General features: G+C 36.6%; 2 protein-coding genes and 1 non-coding gene across 4 annotated transcripts in view; 2 read left to right on the top strand and 1 right to left on the bottom strand.

The window, feature by feature from the left end:
• Positions 1–2,908: 2,908 nt before the first annotated feature.
• Positions 2,909–11,423, top strand: ptcd2 (pentatricopeptide repeat domain 2). Its single transcript, XM_051109507.1, has 10 exons — positions 2,909–3,046; positions 3,538–3,630; positions 5,065–5,194; positions 5,427–5,544; positions 5,640–5,718; positions 6,027–6,118; positions 8,435–8,548; positions 10,038–10,112; positions 10,181–10,294; positions 10,665–11,423. Exons 1-10 carry the CDS (start codon positions 2,935–2,937, stop codon positions 10,884–10,886), a joined length of 1,149 nt encoding a protein of 382 aa, XP_050965464.1. The 5' UTR covers positions 2,909–2,934; the 3' UTR covers positions 10,887–11,423.
• A 1,005-nt stretch (positions 11,424–12,428) lies between these two features.
• trnak-cuu (transfer RNA lysine (anticodon CUU)) lies at positions 12,429–12,501 on the bottom strand. The gene has a single exon. It is a non-coding gene; the product is annotated as a tRNA-Lys (tRNA).
• A 93-nt stretch (positions 12,502–12,594) lies between these two features.
• tnpo1 (transportin 1) overlaps positions 12,595–17,317 on the top strand; it is a 32,429-nt gene continuing 27,706 nt past the window's right edge. Inside the window, exons 1-2 of one of the 2 annotated variants that reach the window (XR_007827748.1) lie at positions 12,595–12,975; positions 16,280–16,355. Coding sequence is in view for 1 of the 2 variants with exons in the window: in XM_051109501.1 (XP_050965458.1) it covers positions 12,871–12,975; positions 16,280–16,355 (181 nt within the window). In the remaining variant the exon portion in view is untranslated. The remainder of the gene's footprint in view (positions 12,976–16,279; positions 16,356–17,317) is intronic. The other variant, XM_051109501.1, reaches the window with a different exon arrangement.

A 17,317-nucleotide genomic window follows, 5' to 3' on the forward strand; every position in this document is an offset into this window, starting at 1 on the left:
TCTGATTTGCTGCTCAAAAAACATTATTATTATGATGTTGAAAACAGCCAAGTAGAATTTTTTCAGGCTTCTTTGATGAAATGAACGTTCAGAAGAACAGCATTCATCTGAAATAGAAATCTTTTGTAACATTATAAAAGTCTTTATCATCACTTTTGATCAATTTAAAGCATCCTAAATAAAAGTATTAATTTCTGTGAAGCATCATGTGACACTGAAGACTGGAGTAATGATGCTGAAAATGTAGCTTTGAGCATAGGAATAAATTACATTTTAAAAAATGTTCAAATAGAAAAGTTATTTTAAATATTAAAATATTTCACAATATTACTCCTTTTGCTGTATTTTGGATCAAATAAATGCAGGCTTGGTGAGCAGAAGAGACTTCTTTATAAAACATGAAAAAACTTACTGTACAAAAACCTTTGACTGGTAGTGTATGTCAAGTGTACATTTTCCATTCTAGTATCTTTCAGTTACTTAAATAAGAGATAAATGGAACTGGAAGATGAATTCTGTATTAAAATGTAAATTTATTTATTGAAGTTTGGTTTCATCAGATTTGAAAGAAATAGTCATTAAATGCATTTTGTAACAAGGTAAAAAAGAAAATCTCACTATTTAAATAAAGGCCTCTTAAAAAAGTAGGTATTGAAGATGCACACATCCAACCTATGTTAAAAATGTAATATTAGCAGTTATGAATGCACAGTTGCTAAACAACAAATTATATTCACTGAATAGTGCTACAAAAGATGGGTAATGCTACAAAGATACATACAGGGTCACAAGAATGCACACGAAATACACTGCTCTGTTTTGAATGGTATTGTAATTTCTCAAATATAAGTGAACACCAGTACACGTTCTATGCCAGGAAAAATCAGTGATGTCCTGAATTTATGTTATTAGCCATGTTATTCTCACAGCATCATTTGAACACCTCCATCTTGGATCTCATCAATAATCCAGCGCACTTGAGAGTCAGCCTCCAATTGGGCAAGAGACAGTCTCAGCTGAATGGGGTGAGGTGCTGTTGCTAAGGAAACGCTCAGCAGAGTCCCACCAGGACCACACAAGGACTCTAAGTATAACATAATCATTGTTCTGTTACTGTCTCTCTTTAAAATCTTACATTTATCACACACTTTCTCTCTCTCATACACACACATTTTATATACAAGTATGTAGTGTAGGCTTACATAGTTTTATATAAACCTCATTACAAAAATGCCTCAAAATACTAACCTCTAAATAAAAACATTTAGCATTTTAGCACTCTTAGAGTCACTTTCCAATTAAGGACATTTCTAAATTTCCCCATAGGAAGGTTTGGTTAGATTTAGCTCATGTCTGAAGACAAAACTGTCCCTAAAGTATAGCTACACATTAATGTTTACTTGCAGATCTTGCCCTCCATCTCAGAGAAAAAAAAAACCCCAGTGTGTTTGCACTGTCGTCATATCTTGTAATTGATCTCACAGTGATGTGAGCTGTGAGCAATCAAATATCAATTTCCTTTTAATGTCAAATCAGCTCAGAAGTCTTTTGAAACACAACCCTATAAAATAACTAGCTAGGCCTTTTTTCCTGCTTTTTGCATGTACCTGTGTATACCAGAACGCATGGAAATGTCCACCCATCAAAATGAGTTATCATGCAGGAACACTGTCTAGCTTAACAGAGAAGACGCCCTTGGCTACAGCCACAAATTCAATCCCTGACAATCCTGTACAGTCATCAATCACAGAGCCAAATTCAATGACCCTAGTACACCCCTTTAAATATAATGCTCATCTAAGGATTTATCTACATAGTCCACGTAGTACAAGCATCAAAAACTACAGGGTCACACCAAGGATTCTCTGACTTCTTTATCTTTAAGATGCATTCAGATCAAGCTAATAATTTCAATTTATGCAATGTCACTGCATGACATCTTAACACAAACCAGACATGCAATCTTTTAAACCAAACCTGCTTTGCCAAAATTTCCCTACTGAACATTTGATCACACATGATGTATTATTGTGGCATATGCATTAGAACAACTCCCTCTCTGTCTCACAGCCATTAATGATGACCTTTCAATGCAGAGAAAAGAAGCTGGGCAATTATCCAGCTGATAATTGATTATCTCCTGCTGTGTGGTTAGAACAGATGAGCAAAAAAGGAAGCAAAGACACATTTAGCTTTTTATTTTTTCCACTAATAGCTCTTCATTTTATTGTAATACAAGAGAGCTGCAGACAGAAAGACTGTGCAAGTATATCTAGGGAATCCGTCTCAAAGGAATGTCTTATTAGAGTCCAACTAGCAGTGCTCTTATTAAAACAAACTATTGAATCATTTTCAATCACAGATCAGTCAAATCTATCCGTCTCCGCCAAAATTGTTATGTGCTTAGTTATTTTAACTAGAAACAGTTGTGTATTCCTCAATTTTAATCTAATAATTATCTCAAAGGAGTGTGTAGCATGTGGTCAATAGCGCCATCTGCTGATTCAGAAGGTACTGTTGCTATAACAGATACACTGTAGTGCGTAGGGTGTAAATTACCAGTAAAAATGCGTTTTAAACCACTGTTGAAAAAGTCTCTCCCCATTCACAATCGACGCATTGTCTATATTAAAATATGCTTCCCTATTTTAACATAAATAATGTAATACTCGCATTGTAAACATACCAGTTAACAGGAGAGCGCCACGTTGGAATATTCCATTTTGACCTAAAACGGGGGTGCCCTGTTAGTAAAATACTTTTTAAACGTTTGTTTCGCTAATAATATATATCATTTATTAAGGTGCTGTAAAACTATGAGTATATATTGTTTAATGAATATATCAAAATCATTCTACCTGTTGAAATATTCATTCGCATATTCAAGACTGATAGAAAGTGCACACTGTGACTGCTGCGTGAGTTCAGACAGACATGGCGCTGCGAGGATTGAATGCCTGCGCCCGTATAATACTGACCGGTTCGTCCAGAGTAGCAGTGCTTCGAGGAGCCATTAAATCAGACTGTTTAAAATGCCGACATGGAGGTAATATGCACATAACGCTGGTCTCCGTTTAGGCTGGCTTTAGCCAAAGAACTGCGAACATAGTGTAGAAAGTGGCGCTGTAAGTCAAGGCTAGTGTCAGAGTAGTTGTGCTATTTGAGAATAAACACATAACACACCGAAGTGTAAATAATATATATCGACGTGATTACAACACTGTTGTCCCCACAGATAAAAATATGTAAGGACTGAAGAATTAATCAGAATCAGAATTAATACTGCCCCCCCTTTTCACATGTACCTGGATTGTCTTTTTGCCCCTAAAAACGCCCCTAAGTTTTCTTCCCACCCTGATAGGGTAAAAAGTGCCCATAGCCCGCTAAAATTAACTTAGCTAGTTTAAGTTTTTGTTCAGTAGGGTTTAAATGTGGTTAAGGTGGTCAAACAAATGACAAGCCCCCCTGACACAGCTTAACATTTGGGTTTTCTAATAGTTGTTGAGAAACTGACTTGTTTACAAATGCTCTTTTCAGCTAAACGTTACCTCTTGTCTGAAGATGTGGTGAAGCTGCAGGATTTTCAGCAGAGGAAACTTGCTGTTGCCCACCAAGTATCAGGATCAAAAGGCAGGCATTATTTTGCATGTTTGAAGTATTATTGTAACACTTTCTGAGGTTTGAATCTCATTACTTTAAAGCTGCACTCAACAGTCATATTTGTCTTATTAAAAAAACTGAACTTTTCAAAAATATTTAAAAACATTAACACCCACATGACATTGCATTCAGACTGCAGTCATATCAGCCGCCTAACAAAAGCTGGTTTATTTTACATGAAAGTGGGTTGCCTTTTAGGGGCTGGCATGCTGAGATCGCATGACCAGCTGAGTACTACTTTATTTATCTCATTATCTCTGTTATCAGATAATTTGACGTAATGTAGAATCAATGAATCATGGCTGGCGGTGATGCATGATGCTATCGCAATATTCATGCCCTACATATTCACTACTGTCTTAATGGAGAAGTCCACTTCCAAAACAAAGATTCACATATAATGTACTCACCCCCTTGTCATCCAAGATGTTTATGTCTTTCTTTCTTCAGTCGTAAAGAAATTTTTGAGGGAAACATTTTTGTTTTTTGAGGGAAACATTTCAGGATTTTTCTCTGTATAATGGACTGATATGGTGCCCCGATTTTGAACTTCCAAAATGCAGTTTAAATGTGGCTTCAAACGATCCCAAATGCGTTGTAAACGATCCCAGCCGAGGAAGAAGGGTCTTATCTAGTGAAACGATTGTTTATTTTCATTTTAAAAAAAACACAATTTAAATACTTACGCTCATCTTGCCTTGCTCTGTGTATTCTGGTTCAAGCCAGTTAGGGTATATCGAAAAACTCCAATCATATTTTCTCCCTCAACTTCAAAAATCATTTCAAAATCATCCTACATCACTGCAGAAGTACTGACCCAGTCTTTGCAAAGTGAACATGCAAAGAAGATCAAACAACCTTAACAAAAAAGGTAAAACAGCGATATAGGAGGATTTTGAAGTTGAGGGAGAACATGAGATGGGAGTTTTTCGACATACCCTAACTGTCATGAACCGGAAAAAAAACAGTCCAGGCAGAGTAAGACAAGACGAGCATTTGACATTAAAAAATATATAAATTGTGTTATTTTTATGAAAATAACTGATCGTTATGCTAGATAAGACCCTTCTTTCTCGGCTGGGATCATTTATAACCGCATTTGGGATCGTTTGAAGCTGCATTTAAACTACATTTTGGAAGTTCAAAATCGGGGCACCATATCAATCCATTATACAGAGAAAAATGCTGAAACGTTTTCTTCAAAAAACATAATTTCTTTATGACTTAAGAAAGAAAAACATGAACATCTTGGATGACAAGGGGGTGAGTAAATTATATGTGAATCTTTGTTTTGGATGTGGACTTTTCCTTTAATTGCCAATACAACATAACAAAAGGCAAAATTACACATTCAATTGTTATTTTGTCATTTGCCCTGAATGTCACTTTTTTTTTCTTAAACAGGTTATTACTTTGATACAGTAAATCAGAAAATGGAGAAAAAACAGCTCATTTTAAAGGATGAATTGAAAATACTTCTATATTTATGCCAGTCTGTTGAAGATGTTTTTATGGCGAGAAATGCTATGTACAGGTAAAACTGCATGTGGAGAAATGAACACTATTTATGTGATAAAGATATTTGTGTTTACCAAAAGAGCAAATTCAGCTGCATTTAGTATAATATTAATCTTAATTTTTTTAACAATATCTAATAGTATTCTGTTAGTATTAGACATTATTTTGATATCTGTGTAATTTCTGCATATGAATATGTTTTTATATGTATTGTAACACTGTTATCTTTTTATTTCTGTCCATTCCAGGTACCATGAAGAGAATCGTAACATGGCATTCGGGGAGTTCAAGTTTGGCCCTCTTTTCATGAGGTTATGCTATGAGCTAGGTTTAGAGGACCTGGGAGCCAGAACTCTGACAGATCCAGTACGTGAAAATGAACACAAATTGTATGCCATGACTATGTACACAAATTGTAGTGATATTTGACGTTGTCTTTACTTCTTTCTTTTTTTGCATAGGCTCTCAGAGGATTCTTTTCGGACTCTACGTCCTTTAATATTGCGATCGACATGCTTTTCACTAAAAAATGTTACAAAAGTAAGTTTCTTTCGCTTATCTTTCCATTCTGCTGGAGTATGAAACAATCCTTAAGATTTGTATTGTGCTACCGTTGCCTTTGCTGTTGGCTCAAAAATGTTGTGAGATAAAGAGCTGAAGCATCTGAAAATGTAAAATATTTAAAAAGCCAGAAGACAGATGCTTATTTGAGATTCATGAGAGAAGTGATCTCCACAATCAAATCCTTCAACAATGCTGCTTCATATCTGCAAAAATGTAAAATGGTCTGTCTGTTGTTGCCATGGTTTCAGTCTATGTGATGTGGGTCACTGATGGTGTTCTCACAGGTGGCCTGGAGGTGGTGGGAGAGATGAAAAAACAAGGAGTGCCGTTCAACAAAGACACCTTCATGCTAGCCTTTGCTACGTGTTATAAACTGGTAAAAGCAATGTAATCTAATTTCAGCACATACTAAACAATAACATGTATAATGTGTAGGGATGCACGATATTATCGGACTGATATCGGAATCGGCCGATAATGACTTCAAATGTAAATATCGGCATCGGCCCGATATGAAAAATTATGCCGATAGGTTTTGCCGATAAGATGAATATGTTAACTCACATGTGCTAAGGGTGTGCTAGGGATTAGATCATGTCAGCAGTGTGGCTCATTCTTGAAGCAAAGTTTTGACTGAATGAGGAGAAGATTCACTGTTTTGGATCGCTGCATTTAAACTGAGAATACACATACAGAATGATGCATAAGCAATAGCACGTGCAGTGGCAGCAGTGGCTGTAGGAGAAAACGCTCCGTTGTTCCATTTGGGATAATTTACTGTTGCCTGTTTCATATCCAGTCACTAGATCGCTAAATGCACATTTTAAATGGTTTTATGGTGCTCTTTGTTGTATTTTGAAACCCAATGGCTGTGTTTGCACATGACATGATCTGCATTTAAAATAAAAAGTAATTACGGCGCGCGGTCAGTGAATTCTCTTTCTTCGGCGGCGCAACGGCAAAACACACTGTTGCTCATATGAAACATTTTTCGTGAATATGACACAAGTGAGGTACAAAGCATTCTTTATAAGTTAAATAATTGGTTAGCAGGCAAATGTTAGTAGCGACCATACTTTTGGATTCATGCCGTTCGAGCCAATACATTTAAAGCCATAAGCGGTTGTGTGTCCTGTTTTCCCGGTTGGTCACGAATTGCCACAAACTTAATAATATTTATAGTTTCTTTCACAAATCATCACCGTCTCACCCTTTAATTTCGCAGGTTTGTTTTCTTGTCATTTACTTTTAATCCATGTTGTCGTATCATTTATGCGGGTAAACTGCGTGTGGGAAATAAAAGATTTCGTGGCAATAAATTAAGAATTCGTTACTACGACTTTCTAATTCGTTCCCTTATTTTACAAATTAATAAATTAATAAAACGTAGGAACGAATTAACAAGTTGTAGGAAATAATTATGTTCGTGTTCCGCAGCCCTGTCAGAGCGCAGTGCACGGTATAAAATAATTAGAAATTATAATTAAACATGACTTAGTGACTACATTTCTATTACTTTCTTTCCATGTTGAATGCCTTTGTATTGCAGGGCTCTAGACTGAGCAAAACTGTCACATTTTTTTTTTTTTTTTTTTAAATGTGCAAGTTAAAATTTGACGTGGTCGCACTGCTCCATACAGCGCGGGTTACAGAGTTACAAAGCCGTGGCATATTCAGGATTTCACTGATCACGCGAAGAGTAGTTTTCGTTGTGAGCGCTTCGGGTGTAGAGCCTGGTTTGTATTTGTAGTGTCAGCACGAGCCAGGTGGTGACGGCAATAAGGACGCGACTATTCTGGAAACGATGACGGACGGAGGATTTGGTTTTCGAGTAGGGTAAAAGACCGCTTGTTAAACCAGAGAAGGTAAACATGTTGGTATTCTTGTGCAGAAAAAGTGTACTGTTTTGCCAGTTGGTCACGAATTGCCACATAACTTAATATTTTTATTTTCCCAAATCCTCACCGTCTCACCCTTTAATTTCTTAGGTTTATTTTCTTGTCATTCACTTTTAATCCATGTTTTCGTATCTCTTACTGTGATAAATTGCGGGTGGGAAATAAAATATTTCGTGGGAATAAATTAACAATTCGTTAATGCTACATATTAATTCGTTCCCTCATTTTACAAATTAATAAATTAATAAATCATAGGAACGAATTAAGAAATTGTAGCAATGAATTATGTCCTGTTCATGTCCCGCAAAGCACCCTCACAGTCACCCAGTTTAGTTCTACTTTTCTGTTTTCGTTTTGAAATGTTGTATTCAGATTGCGAATTCGAAAGTGAAAGCATCCGAAATTCGGCTTATAACATAGCAAAAGTGAACTTAATTCACAAAATTCAGATCATAAATAATGCTAGTCTACTGATGAAAAAGAAGGGATTGAATGTAAACCACTCATTACTATTTATTTAATCCTAACAAATAAGTTATTGTTAAAAACTAACTTTCCAAATAAAATGATATATATCGGTATCGGTATCGGTATCGGCCAAAATGAGATGAAAAAATATCGGCATATCGGATATCGGCAAAAATCCAATATCGTGCATCTCTAATAATGTGTACAATCTTTCTAAACAGGTACAATGTTTTGAGCAGTAGCTTCTCACTGTAATTTTGAGTAATGTCAATTACAACAGGATTGAAGTATCATTAGAAACTGTTTTTGTATCTTGGGTTTGACAGAACACTTCAAAGTCATATCATATTTGTTTGACCCTGTTGGAAGAAGGTCAGACAAAAGGCAACCTCATCCCTCGACATGCCTATTGCTTTGCAACTGCTCTTGCTCTCAAACAGGTAAACTGACTGAAATATCTATGTCTAATTTCAAATTGAAGGATTACTTCACTTCCAGAACAAAAATTTACAGATAATGTACTCACCCCCTTGTCATCCAAGATAGTTCATGTCTGTCTTTCTTTAGTTGTAAAGAAATTGTTTTTTGAGGAAAACTATCTCCATAAACCTGTGAATCATGCAAGGTTATTGAGATCGCCCCACAGCGGCAAACCCTTTGAACAAGAGTCTGTGGTTATTGCCTGATCTTGGATCAGTTTCATCAGTTTGTAGACATTTTAAAGAGACATTTGCATAATTAAAGAATGAGTACTAGTTAATAGTCTCTTACTGGCCTTTATATAGAAGCTGTCCATAAAACAAACAAAGCAAGACCTGCAAATTAATATAAAATAATTTAAAAACCACAGATTATACAGACACTTCATATTTAGTGGTATTTTATTATTTTTATTACATTTAAACTATTTGCAATGGGGTTTTTTTAATGCTGAGTTTTTGTTGCATTAACATGCTTTTGACCAGCAGATGTCACTAGCGTGTGGTTTTTTTTTAAACTGCAAATAATTTTGCGAAGCAGTTGGTTCAATTGATTCGAAGCTTCGAAATGCTTTGTTTCTCCCATCACTATATCTACCGAAGCAATCGGTTGTTTTCTAAAAAATTTACAATTTATACACTTTTTAACCACAAATAGTCGTCTTGTCTAGCTCTGCGTTGCGCATGCATACTTTGGGCACGGCGGTTCAAGACAGTTAAGGTATGTCGAAAAACTCCCGTCTCGTTTCCTCCTCCAACTTCAAAATTATCCTTTTTTGTTAAGGAGTCAAATGCCCTTCTTTGCACGTTTACTTTGTAAACACTGGGTCGGTACTTCTGCAGCGATTCTGGATGATTTTGAAGTTGGAGGAGAAAATGAGATAAGAGTTTTTCGACATACCATAACTGTAATGAACTGGCGTGCACAGAGTATGCATGCGCATTGCAGAGCTTGACAAGACTTGCATTTGAGGTTAAAAAGTATAAAATTTTTTAAAAAGAAAATTACAGATCGTTTTGCTAGATAAGACCCTTCTTCCTTGGCTGGGTTTATTTAGAGCCCTTTGAAGCTGCATTTAAACTGAATTTTGGAAGTTCAAACTCGGGGGCACCATAGAAGTCCACTATATGGAGAAAATTCCTGAAATGTTTTCCTCAAAAATCATAATTTCTTTACGACTGAAGAAAGAAAGACATGAACATCTTGGATGACAAAGGTGTGAGTAAATTATCTATATATTTTTGTTCTGGAAGTGAACTAATCCTTTAAAAGATGATTGCATACTATGTAATGTCTTATAAATCAACTAGGTGGGTTTAATTTTTGATTTTAGTAGTTATACCACATTCAGATATTGTGAAATCATCATTGAATCACAGACAATGTTGCATATTTTGATATATTAACAGTAAATCACTTATTTTTCTTTTTACTTGATGTGTGTTGTAGAATGATATAGAAAGAGCCCAGGCATTCTACTCTCAGATCATGAGCACAGACAGTCGGCTGTGCCAAAACCTAAGGGTAAGTGTGTTTGTATCTAAATCAGGCTTTGAAAGAGAGCTTGCATTTGTTAACAGCTTTGTTTGTAGGTTCTCATATTGGCCATGAAAGGATCCATGAAAGAAGCAGTCTCTGCCCTCACAACAGCCCTAGTGTCAAAGACTCCGGTGTTTGTGAAGAAACCAGAGTTCTCTCAGGAAGTGGTAAGATATCAGATATACCAGTTGAGTTTGGACACACCTACAGTAAACACCTCAATTACTATTAGGAGTCATTTTAGGAGTATTAGTAAAGTCATTAAAACTATTAAGTAACACAAATGGATTTATGTAATCACCGATGTTAGTAATTTAAAACAAACTCAGTCAGTTTACCACAGTTTACACTACTCTTTCAAATTTGTGGGCAGTAAGATTTTTTATTTTTTGAAAGAGAATGCTTAATACTTTGATTCAGCATGGATGCATTAATTAGATTAAAACAGGGCAGATTGTAAAGCTTGTTTTAATCTGTTTTCCTCTCCCATTCTTGTCTCTCTCTCTCCCTGTCATCTGTTCTTTTCTGCTCTCTTAGATTAATGTATTGAGGAACAAGAGTGCTGGTGGACTGTGGGAGGGGAAGGTGGAGCAGGTGGTGAGATGGTTAGAGGAGTCCGACCAGATCACCAAGCAGACCATCGATGATTTCCTGTGTCACACTCCTAGGAGGAGGAGGCCTCTGGGAATATTAGACCAGAAAAGAAGGACCAGCCGAAGGACTCGCAGAACTCTGCAGTCCACACTACTGTTAGAGTAAACCCATAGAGAGTTCAAGACTCCCAGCTTTAGTGTATTATATTACAAGAGCAATGATGTATCCTTGACCTGCACACTCTGAAGACACAGCCAATTCACGCTCAGGCTTTGGCATCCTCTACCTCCTCATGTTGTATGCCATCTACAATTACCTTCAGTTGTTAAAATCAAGTAAGGAATTAAATCACTTTAATAAAGTGATGTTCTGCTAGTTTGGCATGTTGTGCAGTTTTGTATTCCTTTTTGAGGAAATGTATGAAATGTGAATAGAACAGCAATCAGGTGATGACTGAACCCTCTTAATTTCCTTAAGAGTATTTATTTGTTAAAAATGTTTTGCTGTATGTCTTCTAAACAAAATAGGTATGCAAGAAGTTTCTCTGGAAGGTAAATGGGTGGTTGTTTTGTATGTGGCCAAAATGTCATGCATGCATGAAATGTATAAAGACATTATATTTTGACAAACACTGTGTTAGTATTGAGTATTTAAACATGTTGACTGTCCAGAACTTTGAGCTGACAGAAATGGGCAAATTTAGTGAAAATTATGCATTTAAAATTGTATGTTTAAGTTAATTATAGTCTGAAACTTAATTTGTGTTTTCATTCAAATCTGATAATCAGGTTTTCTGTTAATTCAAAACGTCTATTTTCTTTTTTATTTGAGTTAATGAGTCTTAAAAGGACAGTTAACCCAGGAATAGTGTTGCCAAGTCCATGGTTTTCCCGCAGGATTGCGCTACTTTAACACTGTTGCCGTGGGTTGTTTTTTGTATGTCTGTGGGTTAAAGCAATTAAAGCGACCTCAATAATGTGATATTTAGCTCATGGAATGCGGATTTTACCAGAGGAACCCCGCCAAAATGAAATAGACATAGACAACTTGGGGGGGTGTTTGTTGTGAAAACCTGGCAACCCTGCCCAGAAATTAAAAACGTGTTCCCCGCTTTCATAAACAAAGCTTAAGCCTAGTCCCAGACTAAAATGTAAGTCTGAGCTGTTTCAACTGAAAGAAACTTACACTGACTGATCTTAAAATATCAGTGCCTTTGTTTTGTCTCAAGATGCACACCAGTAATGTTTTTTCTAAGCCACATTTATAAAAAAAATACTTAATCCTGGCTTGTGAAACCAAGCCCTTGACTCTCCAGAACTTTGAGTTGACAAAAATGATAAGGTGGGTTTTGATATTAAAACCTGGCAACCCTGCCCAGAAATTAAATTCTGACATCAGATACCCACCCTCATGTCCTTCCAAACCTGTGCAAAACAAGATATTTTTAAGAATGTTGGTAAGCAAACAGTTTTAGTTACTTTTGACTTCCATTGAAAGGAAAAAAAATGTAGAAACATTTTTTATATTCCACAGATGAATATTATACAGGTTCATAACAAACTGAGGGCAAGTAAATGATGACAAAACGTTCATTTGGGGTTAACCATCCCTTTCATATTTTACACTAGCACCTACTTACGTTGTTTGGTCTGTTTGTATTGTAATTATTGTTCAATGCCGCATACGTAGCGATCTAAATAAAGTATTCGCCCAACGTGGGGCTCGAACCCACGACCCTGAGATTAAGAGTCTCATGCTCTACCGACTGAGCTAGCCGGGCTTGTCGCGGTTATTTCTTGGGGTCACATGTAGGGTTTCCCCGCCAAGTCCCTCCATCCGTCGACTCGACAGGCGCTAGGACCTGGACGGTGCAGCACAGAGGCTTATCGCTGTCGATGTGCGGTGATCCGGACCAGACCGAGTCCATGTATGTAAGCTAGCCTAGCGTCACCAACAACACACACCCGCGAAACACGCTCATTTTCACCCGGGTCTATCCACAGTAAACTCTCGCAGAGGCGTCTTCCTCATCTTCCTCTCGATAACAACCTGTCTTGAAACTGAAGGTCAAGGTGGAGGCCGTTATTTGATGTGAAAGGGTGTAGATCTGTGCGCCTACAGAGAGAGAGAGAGGCTCCAGCCATACAAGATGGAGTGCCAGTGGAAACCCGACGAGCAGGGACTTCAGCAGATCTTACAGCTGCTCAAGGAATCACAGTCCCCCGACACATCCACGCAACGATCCGTCCAACAAGTATCCTTTACCTCGCTGTTCAAACAGAGCGCTGAAGGGCGGTGAACAAGGGGGTGGCTGAATTTCAGAAGGAGTTGGCCTGTGATTAGCTCAAACCTCAGTATGTTTATGAGATCTGAAACACACAGAGGCTGTTTTATGTGGTTGGGTTATATTTTATGTTTAGATTAGGGTAATGTCTGTATGGTGTCAGTAGGTTTCGCTGGCTGTCATTCGGGGAGTGTTTAACTTAAGAGGGATAGTTCACCCAAAAATGAACATCTGTCATTATTTACTCACTCTCATGTTATTCCAATCCTTTATGACTTTGCTGTGGACATAAATGAAGACATTTTGAGAAACGTCTTAGCGTTTTTTTGTCAATGCAATAGCTGTCAATTGGTGTCAGTGCAGTTTACTTAACAATAGTTTTTAAAATATCAACGTCATATAGATTTGGAACGACATTAGAATGAGTAAATGACAGAATTTTAATTTTGAGGTGAACTGTCTGTTTAAGCGGGTCCAGCTGTTGTGTGTCAACTGCCTACAGAACACACAACTCTGAGATTATTTATAAACTATCATCTGATATAATGAACGTTATGGTTATGTGCAAAACCTAGATTAGACAGCATGTCTTCGCATCGTTTGGAACACTTCAAATTGAGTTGTTGTCTATGTAGGCTCCTCACTATGTTACGAGACGCAGCTTATGATTAGACGGACCTCCAGCTGCAGTGACGCGAGTATTGTTATCGTGCTGGCACATAATCAGATGCGGCTCAGACAAAGACATCTGACATTAGCGATGTTTCAGTCTTTATTCCACACAGGGAGAGTAAGATGTGTCAGTGAGTGAACTGTGACGCCCTCTTAATCTACCAAATTATGCATCGTTATTGTCCATCATATACAGCTGTCTGACTGAAAGGAGAAGATGAGAAAATGCTACGCATGTTTATGCTAAAACTTACATGATTTGTACATGTGCGTTTTTTAATTTCAGGTAAAAATAATGTCACAACAAATGTATAAGGTACATAAATAACCCACGTATTTTGTTGAATTGTGAAAGTGGTAAATTATTTGACTAAAGAGTAGCAAGGTCCAAGCCTATATGGCTTACTTTCTTTTGTAGAACGTAAATGAATAGACGGTTTGCACTTACATTACGATTTCGTGCGCGGCCATATTGGCGATACTCAGATGTAAACAACAGCATGGATTGCTCAGTTAATGTTCTACTGAATACATTGTTCTGCTAATTTATGCTGTCTAAACCATGGAAAAAATGTGTGGAAGCTGCTAAATAATGTAGAGAAGGACAGGAAAGAGCACAATATTTTGATAAACTAGTTATATAGTAAAGATACATAGTATTAATTAAGATACTGATAAATTAAGTAGTATTATTAGCCTAATATTTCACATACCTGATCAGAAATTATATGAACAAACACAAATGTTGTCAAGATTCTTGCACTGTAAATCCTGGTTTAGTTTGGCCAACCATAAATGCCTTTTGTTCCTCAGACAGTTTTTTGCACTCTTCTCCTTGATTTGTTATGACAAATGTTTTTCCCGATCTGACCGATTAGTACAGCCCAAAATAGGACAATAATTTACTATTTTCAGCAGCAATAATCAGCCAATTATGCGAGTTTTGTTTGGTTCAGTGGCATTGTTTACATTCAGTGTTGCCAAAATGCAGGTTGATAAACATGTCGTGAAAACCCACTATATACTTTTTTTGTCCACATAATGGAAGTCAATGATAACCCAAACTGTTTTCATTACCCTTTGGTTTCTTGTGTATTTTACTAAAGAAGTAAGTCATACAGGTTTGGAAGGACCTGAGGGAAAGCAAATAGGGACAGTTTTGTTTTTTTGGTCAACTGTCATGTTAAAGGATTAGTTCACTTCCGGAATGAATTTACTCACCCCCATGTCATCCAAGATTCTTCCTTCAGTTGAAAAGAAATACATTTTTTTTTGAGGAAAACATTCCAGGATTTTTCTCCATATAGTGGACTTCAGTGGGATCAATGGGTTGAAGGTCCAAATTGCAGTTTCAGTGCAGCTTCAAAGGGCACTACATGATCTCAGTTGAGAAATATGTCTTTTCTAGCAAAACAATTATCATTTTCTAACAAAAATACAAATTTATATACTTTTTAACCACAAATGCTCACCTTGCACTACTTTGAACTCACACGCACGCGTGACATAGGCAGAAGTATTGACCCAGTGTTTACAAAGCAATTGTGCTAAGAAAGTCAAACGCCCTTTACAAAAAAAAGGTAAAACAACGATTTTGAAGTTGGAGGAGAAAATGAGATCGAGTTTTTGCCCTATCCTATCTTTTTTTAATCGAAGTACACTGAAGAACTAACCACGTGTGACTTTTCCAACGTGATTGCTCAATGTGTGAAGATGCGCATGTGCTAGACGAGCATTTGTGGTTAAAAAGTAAATTACTTTTTCTTTTTTTGAAGAAAATGACATTGTTTTTCTAGATAAGAACCTTATTCTTTGGCTGGGATCGTGTAGAGCCCTTTGAAGCTGCATTGAAACTGCAATTTGGACCTTCAACCCTTTGACCACCAATGAAGTTTACTATATGGAGAAAAATCCTGGAATGTTTTCCTCAAAAAATGTAATTTCTTTGTTACTGAAAAAAGAAAGACATGAACATCTGAGGGGGTGAGTGAATTATTAGGAAATTTTCATTCTGGAAGTAAATGTGTCCTTTTAGCTTTTTTCTTTAAATGGTAGCTGTGGGGTCAGGTTTGCAGGTTAAGATGTGCCAGTGTTCTAATAAAAGTGCTTAATAGCATTTCTAACAATTGACTCTTTTAATGAAAATTTGAGTAATGTGCTTCAAAGTAAAACTGGAATGAGACTGCTTCTTTATATTCATTTATATTTTACTCCTCAGTGACTCAGCGTATCTCTTGCTTTTTTGGGAGACCAATTTCTATTGCTCTGAGTTAGTTCTTCTGTGCATTTTCTACACAGTTCTCTCACACACAGTTCAGACTTACTGAATTATGTTTTTTTATTTTGTCATCCCAAGTGTATTTTCTTTTCAATCCCATAAAACCATTTTCATATTTACTTTACTGGTTGTTAAATGATATTTTTCATATCATTTGCGTATAATACCATTGGCGTATGACGGGTTCATTGATGTAATCGTCCATCTACTGTAAACAGAAAGCAGTTTGCCATTAAGTACGTGTGCGGATGCACATTTCCCCCTGCTGTTTGCATTATCCTCTATCCCTGTGGTCTGTATGCCTTTTCTTAATGTGCACCACAGAAACTTGAGCAGCTCAATCAATACCCGGACTTCAACAACTACCTGATATTTGTGCTCACAAAGCTAAAGACAGAAGGTAAGATGTGCTTGCTACCATTAATTAATTGTATTACATTTGCTTTGAGATGTGGCTTATTCAGATTTATGATGATGTGATTTGTTCATTAGGGGTATCTGGAGGAATATGGGTCTCTCTAATTTAATAACATTGAGTGTGTGTGATAGTCAGTGTATATAACCCTTTCATTTTTATGTAGACACACTGTGGGATGTGGGCAGTGCAAGTAGGTGCAGGAACTTGCCTGTTGTCGGTCTGCGTTGTGGTTTGTTGCAGTTTATGAGGTTTGCCAAGGCAGTTTGTGTAGTATATTAGGAGATAATCTTATATTCCAATTACTAGACGGAGTGGATCTGATATGAGGGGTGGGAGTTGAGTCAAGAAGAAGAGGGTGTTTAGTCTCAGTAGTGTTTTCTGAAGCCAGTGCCTGTAGAGCTGCTGTGACTTCAGGTCAGTGGTAATCTGTCAAGTGCACTGGGAGCTTAGCTGCACTGACCTTTGAATCTATGTCCTCTGTCAAGCCCCAGGTCACAGAACATGTTTAGAAACAACACTAGTTCATCTATCAGTGTTTCTCTCTCTCTCTCTTTCCCTGAATTAGCCTGAGGTCCATTTAAAAACAGAAGGTTCTTTATTAAACATCCACCAAACAAGTTCAGAATTCAACAATTAGTTCAGTGTGGGCTGTAGACTGAGTTTAATTTATTTTAAACAAAGTTTTTTTACATTATTTTATTACAACAACATATTAAGTGTCAAAATACTTTCCAGCTGATGTATAATATAATATAATGCAATGTAATGTAATGTAATATAATATAATATTTAATAGCACTAGATCGGTTCAGAGCTCAACAGAAAGATTTGTTTATTATTATTATTATTTTAATTTGGTAAAATCTGGCTGCAGTTTTATTTTTTATTTATTTATTTATTTATTTATTTTTAAACTTTTCTGGTATTATTTTTTATTTTTAACT

This window comes from Labeo rohita, chromosome 5 (genome assembly GCF_022985175.1).
Source record: "Labeo rohita strain BAU-BD-2019 chromosome 5, IGBB_LRoh.1.0, whole genome shotgun sequence".
In the NCBI taxonomy this organism is placed as follows: Eukaryota; Metazoa; Chordata; class Actinopteri; order Cypriniformes; family Cyprinidae; genus Labeo; species Labeo rohita.